The sequence below is a fragment of the Salminus brasiliensis genome, chromosome 8 (assembly GCF_030463535.1).
Source record: "Salminus brasiliensis chromosome 8, fSalBra1.hap2, whole genome shotgun sequence".
Taxonomy (NCBI): Eukaryota; Metazoa; Chordata; class Actinopteri; order Characiformes; family Bryconidae; genus Salminus; species Salminus brasiliensis.
The window spans coordinates 1,673,334-1,686,021 of NC_132885.1; the positions used below are offsets into that span (position 1 = coordinate 1,673,334).

Genomic DNA, 12,688 nt, shown 5'->3' on the forward strand with positions numbered 1-12,688 from the left:
GACCATCAAAGACTAGCTTAGACCATCTGATTTGTCAGCGTGGACCAAAGATCAAAGCAAAAACTGCAACAGCGGCTTGAGGCCTGATTTTTGTCCATACTTTAGTCTGTGTTCTAGATAACTGTGGGTCAGACTGCCTCAGAAACCACATCAGTCTAATCGAGATAAACGGGACATCTCCACACGGTTTGCACTGGATGTGCAGTTATCACCACGGCTACCAGGTTCAGTTAGTCATACAGTCGTGTAGCCATTAAACAGTGGTCCTGAAAGTCCTTACAAACAGGACGAGACGTCATTAATGTTCCTATAGAGGAGGAACGCACTGGTGAGCTCATTCAGTAACCCCAGAAGACTGAAGCAGATGATCTCCGGATTCTTTCAGAGTACAGAGAAGTGAAACGACAGGGATCATGATCTGAAGCAGACTGTACCATTATCTGTCAAACATGGTGGAGGCACTGTTATGGCATGGGCATGTATGGCAGGATGAATTCTGAAATACACACGGTCTTGTCTGATCGAGTACATTTTGAGTGAGGGAAGGAAATGATGTATTTTTTTGCTGAGCCGTCACTTTTATTCTTGCAGATGTCGTTACTTTAGAAATCTGGGTCTAAAATTGAAGTTAAGGGGTTTAAATTGGTCTCTTTATGCCCCTGTAATATAATACGTCAGCTAAAACCCATTTATGGAGGTAATTGAGGTTTTAACAGGGTTGAAATGAAAGCAGAGGATCAGCTGAGGTTAATTTGCTACTTTCACTTGGCGCTCCCTCCACACAGCCTGTCTTTCCCATAAATGCTGGCCGGACCTGCTGTTCTACACAGATGGAGATGGATGGATCGGGATCTGACCAGGTCGTGGGCTTAGCTTGACTGGAGGAGAGTTTTAGGATTAGCTGGATTGTGAGGTGTTGTATGGTTGGCTGGATCTGTGGGATTAGGCTGTGGTTAGCTTGGTTAGGCAGATGGGGGTGATTGAAATGGTGTGGGATTGGGAGTTTTCTAGGTGCTCTGGGTTGAGTGTAGCTGGGGTTCTCTGGATTGTGTGGGGTTCTCTAGATTATGGGGGGATTTGTGAGGTTGCCTGGATTATGGGGGATTTGTGAGGTTGCCTGGATTATGGGGGGATTTGTGAGGTTGCCTGGATTATGGGGGGATTTGTGAGGTTGCCTGGATTACGGGGGGATTTGTGAGGTTGCCTGGATTATGGGGGGATTTGTGAGGTTGCCTGGATTATGGGGGGATTTGTGAGGTTGCCTGGATTATGGGGGGATTTGTGAGGTTGCCTGGATTATGGGGGGATTTGTGAGGTTGCCTGGATTATGGGGGGATTTGTGGGGTTGCCTGGATTATGGGGGGATTTGTGAGGTTGCCTGGATTATGGGGGGATTTGTGGGGTTGCCTGGATTATGGGGGGATTTGTGAGGTTGCCTGGATTGGGCAGGAGTTGTGGGGTTGCCTGGATGATTGGGCAGGAGTTGTGGGGTTGCCTGGATGATTGGGCAGGAGTTGTGGGGTTGCCTGGATGATTGGGCAGGAGTTGTGGGGTTGCCTGGATGATTGGGCAGGAGTTGTGGGGTTGCCTGGATGATTGGGCAGGAGTTGTGGGGTTGCCTGGATGATTGGGCAGGAGTTGTGGGGTTGCCTGGATGATTGGGCAGGAGTTGTGGGGTTGCCTGGATGATTGGGCAGGAGTTGTGGGGTTGCCTGGATTATTGGGCAGGAGTTGTGGGGTTGCCTGGATTATTGGGCAGGAGTTGTGGGGTTGCCTGGATTATTGGGCAGGAGTTGTGGGGTTGCCTGGATTATTGGGCAGGAGTTGTGGGGTTGCCTGGATTATGGGGGGAGTTGTGGGGTTGCCTGGATTATGGGGGATTTGTGGGGTTGCCTGGATTATGGGGGGGATTTGTGGGGTTGCCTGGATTGGGCAGGATTTGTGGGATTTCCTGGTTGGGGGGGGGGGGGGTTGTGGGGTTGCCTGGTTTAGGGGGTTTGCTGGATTTTGAGGAGTTCTGGGGTTTGCTGGGTTATGGGGTGTTGTGGGGTTGCCTGGATTGGTGGGGTTTGCTGGATTTGAGGGGTTGTGGGGTTTGCTGGATTATGGGGTGTTGTGGAGGTGGATTTGTGGGGTTGCTTGGTTTGGGGGGGGGGTTGTGGCACTTGTGGTTTTTTTGTGGGGTTTTTGTTTGTTTTTTTTTGTTTCATTGTGGGTTTTGCTGGATTTTGAGGGGATTTGTTGGATTGGGGGAGTTGTGGGGTTTGCTAGATTGGGGGTCTTGTGATGTTTTAGCTTCAGTATCAGCTGGATGGGATAAAGGATTAGTAGTTGTCGGTAGTTAAAAGCCTGTTTCTGAGAAGAAAGATGTGACCTTTTGATGGCTTGCTGGTTCTCTTTCAGTGGTTTTTGCTCAATGTTTCACTTTCCTGTAAAGAATCCGAACAAAAGAACAGCGATGCTTCTGTCTGGGAGAGTGAGAGAGCCATGCAGCTACAGCGACACTGACCTCTGTCTGGACTAGAGACGCCCAGCGCTGCCGCCCCTCTTATCTAGTATTTCAGGGAGGACAGTTCTAATGATGTATATTCGGTCATTAACTGCTTTTGTTGTCTTTGTTGTCTCCCTCTCTCCCTCTCCCTCTCCCTCTCTCTCTCTCTCTCTCTCTCTCTCTCTCTCTCTCTCTCTCCCTCTCCCTCTCCCTCTCTCTTTCTCTCTCTCTCTCTCTCTCTCTCTCTCTCTCTCTCTCTCCCTCTCTCTCTCCTTCCTTTCAGACCACAACCAGTCAGGCTGTCTTTCGGCTGCAGTCTGGAGTGTGTCAGCTCTTCAGAGACACACTCATCAAGAAGGGCTTTGTGGAGATCCAGACCCCCAAAATCATCTCAGGTCATTTTTAAATGTATTTTTTATTATTTATTTTTAAATCACAGACCACTTCGCTGAGGTTTCCTCTTTCTTCTCGCTCGCTCATCCTCCACCCTTCACCGCTTTCTCACCCTCTCTCTCTCACTCACTCCTACTCTTTCTCTCTTCCTTTCTCTGTCTGTCCTACAAAAACTGAGTCCAGTAATTAGTCCTGTACCAATCAGAGCTTCAACCTGACCGAAACGAGGGTGCCAACGCCCTTATCTACACACACACACACACCCAGAGCATCCCCTGTGATTTCCAGCTCTCCAGTCCAGGCCGGGTTATCAGTTCTGGGAAAACAATTTCAAGGATAGATGCTTTTTCATCTGCTGAGAGAGGAAGAGGGAAAGAGGGTCGCCGTGTCAAAACATTCCCTCAGCAGAAGCAGACAGAGGCCATTTATTCTGATCAGAAGGACGTGTTCCACATCTCTCTGTACACACAGCTCCGGGCTGATAGTCCGGGTGCTCTTGACTCCACTGGAGTTCATGAACAGAGTCCGTCTGCAGGACAGCTCAGGGTCCAGTCCTGTCGTACGGCTGTACAGTATAAAACCATTAGCACCCCCTTAATAAAATCCTCTTTGTCTTTTTGCGCATATTTAAACATATTTAATTAAAAGTAGAATTAGGATCAGGAGCAGAAGATCAGCTGCAGATCATCTTAGTGAAAGGTCTTCACCTTACAGTTACATGCTGTTGATTCTCTCAGTAAAACACTTAATAATATTAAAATAAACACTAATAATATCACTCCTACAGAAGGTGGTGGAGGTTCTCCATCACTGTGTTCATCATTAGAACATCTCCAAAGTTCTCCTCATGGAGTCTAGTGTTATTTAGAGTTCTCCTCAGATCAACACCTGGTTTGGTGGTAAATCAGGGCTTAATGATGGTAAATCAGGTGAGCTGCTGCTGCTGCTGATGGAGCAGATGATCAGAACGTGGTTGGAGAGGATTATTCTGGAGGAGTCTGGAGTCTTATTTAAACCTCAGACATTTAGTCTGGTCTGATCTTGATTGATGGTTGAAGTGAGGGGTGAAGATCACCATCATGGCCAGATCCAGAGAGCTCTCTGAGGCCTTCAGAAAGAAGGGTGGAGATGCAGAGGAGTCTGGGAAGGAGTTTAAACAGATCTCAAAACAGTTGAAAAAATCAGTTCACTAAATCAGGAACAGCTGACCAACATGACCAGATCAGACCGTCCCAACAAGATCAGCCCAACAGCAGACCAGCAGAACCTGAGTAAAGAAGCCTCCAACAGTCCTACAGTGTCATCATGGGGCCTTCAGCTTGTGCAAAGTTCTACCATCTCAAAGAGACCCAGAGTTTTTTTTTCTCAGCAGCCTCTTTGCACTGACATAAGTATTTGGACGCAGACATTCTGATGCGTTTAAGTGGGGAAGCTGGTCTGCTTCGATCTGTACCATGTTAATAGAGTTCGTATGGATTTACCAGACAGTTTAGTGAGCGCTACAGCGCCCCCCCTCAGTCTGATACTGTTAACCTGACGGTGGGAGTAGTGTAGCACTGTTTTGGCTGATTTTCCACAGGCTGTAGAGGCTAAAACCCAGTTGAGCTGCGTCCTCGTGGTGCTGCTGCTGTAGTTCCCTCTCTCAGATTCACACACAGGTCTTTATATACGCCCCTTTTTAGATCCACCAATGGCAGCATGTGTTGCGTTGCGTGTGTGTAGGAGTCCTCGGCTGTGCTGCTTGCGTAGTTTTGTGGTTTTCACATTGCTGGGACCAAAAAAAACTAAACGGTCGCTCTCACTTCCCCATCTGCTCAGCCGGCCAATCGGATCGAGGCGCAGTGGCATGTTCGTATTTGATTTTGCCGCTCTTTTTTTATCATTTTTTTTTTAGGTGTGCCAGCTGCAGAACAACACGCTGTTCTCTCTCAAAAAGCCACATCCGGTACACACACACACCCTATCGACCATGCTCGCACGCATGTGAGTGAGTGTGTGTGTGAGATTGCCATGCAGAACAAATTGTCCTCATGGTACACACTCATGCAAATAAATAATTATCAGCCCATATCAGCCGTGACCGGCGCAGGGCTGACGTCAGAGCCAGGGTTCGATTCTCTCAACCATGTCTTTGAGTGGAGTTAAAGGTACTCATGCTTTGACCTTTGGAAGCCGTGGTAACTATGGAAACCGGATTGATTTCAGTAGCTAGAGACCCACTGCCACTATTGCAGCTTCTTTCCCTGGTCATAGTCTTCACTAAGGGTCTTCACTAAGGGTCTTCACTAAGGGTCTTCATAAAGTGTCTTCACCGAATGAGCACATGTGCACTTCACCTTACAGCAGACCCACATGTTTCTATATAGTGTTGATCCTCTTAATAAAACACGAATAATATCACTCCTACAGAAAGTAGTGGAGGTTCTCCATCACTGTGTTCATCATTAGAACATCTCCAGAGTTCTCCTCTCTCATGGAGTCTAGTATTATTTAGAGTTCTCCTCAGATCAACACCTGGTTTGGTGGTAAATCAGGGCTTAATGATGGTAAATCAGGTGATTCATCTGCTGCTGCTGCTGCTGCTGATGGAGGTGAACACGTCCTCCACGCTGTGCTGGCTGGACTGGGGGGCGTCCAGGAGAACCCTGGAGGAACCGAGCTCTGTTCTTCAGACTAGCTCACCGACAAGATCTCACTACTTTCTTTCTTCAGAATGAGAAGCTCTTGTTTCTCCTTTATACTGGATTGGGGGGGGGGTACAGTATTATTTTTAAATATTTTGATATTTATTTATTTATTGTTTATTATTTCAAAACTTAATGGCATGTGAGGTCTCCAACGGCTGCTATAAGAGTCCTCCTATAGGCAGGGCACAAGTGTACCACAATACCCACACATGCACACACATGTATATACACATGCACATGCATACACACACGCACACTGATTGGTGGATTTAAAAATGGGGCGTATGTAAGTGTGTGAGTGTATCCGAGTGAGGCCATTATACAACACTGTAATACAGCAGCACTGTGTGTGTCTGTGTGTGTGTGTGTGTGTGTGTATTTACCTGTGATAGAAGCTGAGATAGTAATTATTAGTAGTGGTATAGTTATTATAGTAATTATTAACATTTAAACATGAAAGTGACTGATGTTTAGCGTGTGTATGTGTGTTCTGCTGATGGCAGGAATAGCTCTGTGCTTGCTTCACTGCAGCAGTGTGAGGATGATTGCACACTGCTGTTAACCAATGCAGTGGTCATGTTGTGCAACCATTCAGGCAGAAGCAGCTGGATTATTCCATGTTCATAAGGAAGCTTTATAAGCCTGAGCAGCTGGAGTGATGTGTAGTGCTCTACTGCTGAACTGCAGTGTTGTATAGCGGCCTCACTCAGACACACACACACACACACACACACACACACACACACACACACACTTATATACGCCCCATTTTTAAATCCACCAATCGGTTTCCGAGCGTGTATGCATGTGCACGTGTGTATATATACGTGTGTGTGTGTGTGTGTGTGTGTGTGTGTGTGTGTGTGTGTGTGTGTGTGTTGACACTTGTGCCCTGCCTATAGGGTGACTCATTTCTTAAACAGTCGTTAGGGACCTCACACGCATTAGGTTTTGAACACACACACGGTCCTGAGGAACAAATTGATATGGGGGTAATCTAACTAAACTCACACACCTGTATAGAAATGTCTTTAATCATCATTTATAAAATAGAAATAACAGAAATGTCACACACACATTTATTACTCCTTCAAATGTGTAGAATCAGACTCAGGAGCAGAAGATCAGCTGCAGATGATCAGATCATGGTTGGAGAGGATTATTCTGGAGGAGTCTGGAGTCTGATTTAAACCTCAGACGTTTAGTCTGGTCTGATCTTGATTGATGGTTGAAGTGAGGGGTGAAGATCACCATCATGGCCAGATCCAGAGAGCTCTCTGAGGCCTTCAGAAAGAAGGGTGGAGATGCAGAGGAGTCTGGGAAGGAGTTTAAACAGATCTCAAAACAGTTAGAGATCAGCCGCTGTTCCACCGTCCACTAAATCATCTACAAGGGGAACATCTGACCAACATGACCAGATCAGACCGTCCTAGCAAGTCCAGCCCAACAGCAGACCAGCAGAACCTCAGGATGAGTAAAGAAGCCTCCAGCAGTCCACAGCTGATGCGGATCAGGCTGGCGGATCATCATGGGACACATCTAACTGAACATACTTCAGCCCAGGGGGAAATACCAGCTATTAGGGTGTCCTAACCTTATACACTATCTAAACACATCACACCCCGTCTCTCAGCAGTGAGAGAGTTTTACAGTAGAAGCTCCAGATCTCATCAGAACAGATAAAGCAGGTGAACATGAATCCAGTAAAAAGGAGAAACAAGAGCTTCTCATTCTGAAGAAAGAAAGTAGTGAGATCTTGTCGGTGAGCTAGTCTGAAGAACAGAGCTCGGTTCCTCCAGGGTTCTCCTGGACGCCCCCCAGTCCAGCCAGCACAGCGTGGAGGATGTGTTCAACTCCATCAGCAGCAGCAGCAGCAGCAGCAGCAGCAGCTCACCTGATTTACCATCATTAAGCCCTGATTTACCATCAAACCAGGTGTTGATCTGAGGAGAACTCTAAATAATACTAGACTCCATGAGAGAGGAGAACTTTGGAGATGTTCTAATGATGAACACAGTGATGGAGAACCTCCACCACTTTCTGTAGGAGTGATATTATTAGTGGTGATTCTGATATTAGATAAACACTTACTGCCCAGATAAGGAGATTTTTAGGAAGTGCTAAAACTATTGCACAGTACAGTGTAAGACTAATAGTTGATAAATCGGATGAACTGGTGGAATATAGCTATCAGAGTTTGTATTAAAGACTAAAATGCAGGCTTTTAAATATGTATAGGTGTTAGTGGTGGTCCAGTTTGCAGGATAAGCAGGATGTTGGACCGGTATTTAACCTCCTGCAGATCAGTGATCATGTGCCCATGTATTACATGCAGTTAGACCCAGGCTGCAGCAGCATTATCGGCCTGTGGTGTGCTGTTGCGTGCAGATGTTAAATGGAGAAGTGCTTATTGAGGCGTATTATGTTCTGTAGAAAGGAGTTGCACATGAGGAGTTCATGATTAAGTGGAAACTGGGAAGTTTCCAACCACCAAACTTAAAAAAATACATTTCAGAGTCAGAAAACCTTTATTGATCCCAGGAGGGAAGTTGCAGTTGCTACAGTTGCGACCGTTCATGTAAGAAAAAAACACTATAAATAAACACTCTATAAAATAAACACTATAAAATTAAGTCTATAAAATAAACACTATAAATAAACACTATAAATTTAACACTATAAACACTATAAAATAAACGCTATAAAAACACTAAAATAAACACTAGAAATAAACACTAGAAAATGAACACTATAAAAACACTAAAATAAACAAAATAAACACTATACAATTAACATTATAAAAAACACTAAAATTAACAATCTATAAAATAAACACTAAAATTAACAATCTATAAAATAAAAACTATAAATAAACACTGTAAAATTAACTTTTAAATAAACACACTATAAAATTAACCCTCTATAAAATTAACACTAAAATGTTAATTTTATAGTGTTTATTATAGTGTTAATTTTATAGATTGTTAATTTTATAGTGTTTAATCTATAAATAAACACTAAATTAAACACTATAAATTAAAACTCATATTTAAATAGACACCATAAATACTATAAATAAACACTATATAAAATAAACTATAAACACTATAAATAAACTCTTAATAAACACTATAAAATAAAATTTGAAATGCAAAAAATTGAGTGGTATACTGGTAATAACTGTAATGATAAATCTGGAAAATTATTGCACGAGTTATTGCACATTTGAACAGCCAACCAGCTCATCGTTTCCAGTAGTTAATAACGTGTTTAAGGCTTTTTTTAATGAGATTAAAGGAAAAATTCAGTAGACCAGAAGTCTGTCTACTGTGTTAGTCACAGTAAGTCACACTGTGTTCTTAACCACATCCATTTACCAAAACTAATGAACAGCTCATCTTGTCCCTGTAGAGAAGTACTGCCAAGAACAAGACTGTGGAGCAGATCAATATCATGAACCTATTGGCTCCATGCTGCCTAATAATGCCAGGCGTGGGCTAGTAGAGGGGTATAAAGCCCCCCAGCATTGAGCTATGGAGCAGTGGAAGAACTGTGTTCTCTGGAATGATGGATGGTGGTGGAGCTCCATCCCGTACTTTGGGGATGAGTTGGGGACCTCACTAACGCTCTTGTTGCTGAATGCAATCAAATCCTCACAGCGGTGCTCCTTCAAAATCTAGTAGAAAGCCTTCTTCCTTGGACAGTAGAGACAGTTACTCCAAAAAACAAAAAAACAAAAACAGCATCAGGATTTCAAGTGAATGAGCAGGTGTCCCAATACTTTTGTCAATGTAGTGCAAATCCAGTGTTTGTTAGCAGCGTTCTTCTAGTATCTGTTGTAAACTAAAGAAGCCCACCAGAAGTCACATTCCAAACATGTCTAAATCTGTGGTTCGTGATCAATCATGTCTATATTGATTTTTGCAGAAGTGATCCGGTAGATCGTCCCGTGTAAGGTATTGATTAGGCTGTGCCTTGCACAGCATTATGTAGCCTTATTAACTGACTGCTACATGACCTCCACCACTGCAAAAGCCTCTAACAGCCAAGCAAGATTACTTTGGACGTTCATTTGTTCCCGACCTCAGAGTCAAGTTCAGATCCAACTGAACGGATTTAGGAATTGCTGTTTTGGGGATTTAGCAGAACAATGGGATCCTCAAGAACCAAGAACTCATTTAAGAACATTTTTGGGACGATGCTGGAGAATGAGGGCCCGAACTTCCAGAATATTCACAGTATATCTTTTATCCTGTAGCTGCCAGTGAGGGAGGAGCCAACGTCTTCACCGTGTCCTACTTCAAGACCAGCGCTTACCTGGCCCAGTCCCCTCAGCTCTACAAGCAGATGTGCATCTGCGCGGACTTCGACAAGGTCTTCTGCGTTGGACCAGGTAAGCAACACATGCATTTTATAAAGCCAGTTAGCTTTATACCTCATCAACAAGGTCAAGATCATGACCCTATTGGCTCCATGCTGCCTAATGCCAGGCGTGGGCTAGTAGAGGGGTATAAAGCCCCCCAGCATTGAGCTGTGGAGCAGTGGAAGAGCTGTGTTCTCTATATTTTTGGGATGAGTTGGGAGTTGTGGATGATGAGGGGTGTGGTGATCAACATCCAACATCCTGACCTCACTAACATCCTCACAGCAATGCTCCTCCAAAATCTAGTAGAAAGCCTAACCTCTTCCCTGGACAGTAGAGATAGTTACTCCAACAAAAGCAGGATCAGGATTTAGAGTGAATGAGTGGGTGTCCCAATACTTTTGTCAATGTAGTGCAAATCCAGTGTTCGTTAGCAGCGTTCGGCTAGTATCTGTTAGTTGTTTGATGGAGATCCGTCACTCAGCCCAGCTCTGAGGACCCAACAGCCCCAACCCAGACCCAGTGCTCAGCGTTGAGTACAGTGACCTGGGGCTCATGTTCTCTAACTTCTTATGGTCTTTCAGAGCACAATGCGGTCATATCAGCACCTCCTACAGCAGAGCTGGCAGGACAGGGACACAGAGAAAGACAGGGCGATGAGGCCCTCTGGTGGTCAGACCAATCACAAAGCAGCTTTACACAATCAGTCATTAGTAAAAGACAAGAAATCAACATCATAGAAAGACCCACAGTGCAGGAGAACCTCCCTCAGAGCTGGAGGAAGAAACCTTGGGAGGAACCAAGACTCACTCATAATATAATAATCATAATATAGTATAACTGAATATAGTCATAGCAGTGATGGTCAGAGTAATGAGAGGATGATGGGTAAAGTGGTGATATTAATAGCTGCAAAATCCAGTAATAATAATAATTCTACTAATAATTCTCTCTCTCTCTTCCAGTGTTCAGGGCTGAGGACTCGAACACTCACCGTCACCTGACTGAGTTTGTGGGGCTGGATATAGAGATGGCCTTCAACTACCACTACCACGAGGTCGTCGACTCCATCACTGACACCATGGTGCAGATCTTCAAGGGGCTCAGAGACAAGTGAGACCTGCATTCGCAAACACACAGTCCAGTACACACGTGAATACACACAGAAGATCGCAGTCTAATTACACAAAGGAAACCTTCATCAAAACCTGCCGTCCGATTACCTCTTATATGGATCTGTACAGATTTACAGATTCTGACTGACATCAGCAAGTTATTAAAAGTTACCGACCGTGCCCAGAAACTGTCATAGGTGTTGAGAGCAGTGTGTGAAGGACGTTCAGGCAGTTTAGGAATCATCTCGAGCAGTTTAGAGCTCGGATTAGATCAAGGGTAATTAAATAAATTAAACTTAAACGAAATAAGGGTAAAATAGTTCCATATGAGATGGAAATGGGGTTCTTTTTGGTGGAAATAAGAACCAAACAAAGCTTTTTGCTTCGTGGAGAAGAACCCTTTACCCAGGCAGACAAACATTTAAGCATTCAAATGGTTCTTTAAGTTGCAGTTGTTCCATTTAGAACCATTGCGTATGGTAAAGAACCCCTGAAGAACCCCTGTAAAGTCAACTGAGGTCCACGCTAATGGTCTTCAGACACGTGTTCCCCAGAGTCTAAACAGTGCTTTAGGTCTTTTGTGAAGTATTAAAGGAAGTAGCATCCAAATACATTAGCCTCAGTATGTGGACTTTACATGATGGAGCTTTCACGGCCACCTAGTGGCTGAAATGGCTCACCACCTCAACCTTAACCCCAGCAAGACAAGAACAGCTGTACTTCACAACGATCTGGCCATCTCCTTTGAGAACTCACTGGTCACTCCTTCTACAGAAGCTGGAAGCCTTGCTGTAGTCATGGATGATCAGTTATCGTTCCCATGTTGCAGTTCTGACTCGGTCCTGCAGATTTCCCCTGTACAACATCCGGAGAATCCGACCCTTCCTCTCTAGAGAGTCGTCCAGGTGCTCGTTCAGTCTCTCCTCACTTCAAGACTTGACCACTGCAGCTCTCTTCTGGCTGGTCTCCCTTTTAGGCCCCTGCAACTTCTCCAGAACACAACGACACGGGTCGTCTTCAACATTCCTAAGTTCAGCCATGTTCAGCTCCTCCTCTGCTGTGTTCTCTCTTCACTGTAGCTTCCTGTAGTTGCTGCCCTCATCAGATTCAGACCCCTGACTCTGGTCTACAAAGCCAAAAACAGACCAGCCAGCCCCTCCACCAGTACTTGGTGGCGATGGTCAAAAGCGGATCTGCACCGAGAGCCCTTCCAGCTTCAAGTACGGCTCGGCTCGACCCGCCATTCTTTAAGATCCACGGAAGACGAGCGTCCAGACTTTTTACTGTCCTGCACCGAAGTGGTGGAACGAGCTTCCCCTGGGTGTCCGAACAGCAGAGTCCAACACTCGCTGTCCTCAAACCCAGACTGAAGACCCTCCTCTTCTGAGAGGACTTGGGTGAAGAGTAGAGTATTATGGTCTCCATATTGACTTGTGTTTAGTAGAGTCTAAGATTAGAGGATCTGAATTTCAGTCTATTTAAACTAGCTGAGCTTCTTCTTCAGTAAACAGTGAAACTCTTTTGTAAGTGGCTCTGGAGAAGAGCGTCTGCTAAATGCTGTAAATGTAAACTGGGAACTACTCAGTAGAGCAGCCCAGTGGACGACACGTATGTGTACAGAAATCCTGCAGATTGTTTA

The 12,688-nt window shown here is 44.8% G+C and overlaps 1 protein-coding gene across 1 annotated transcript in view; it reads left to right on the plus strand.

Annotated features, from left to right (window-relative positions):
* Positions 1-12,688, plus strand: part of dars1 (aspartyl-tRNA synthetase 1) — a 51,795-nt gene that overhangs the window by 32,096 nt on the left and 7,011 nt on the right. Inside the window, exons 10-12 of the mRNA XM_072685354.1 lie at positions 2,775-2,886; positions 9,830-9,964; positions 10,900-11,047. Coding sequence (XP_072541455.1) covers positions 2,775-2,886; positions 9,830-9,964; positions 10,900-11,047 — 395 coding nt within the window. The remainder of the gene's footprint in view (positions 1-2,774; positions 2,887-9,829; positions 9,965-10,899; positions 11,048-12,688) is intronic.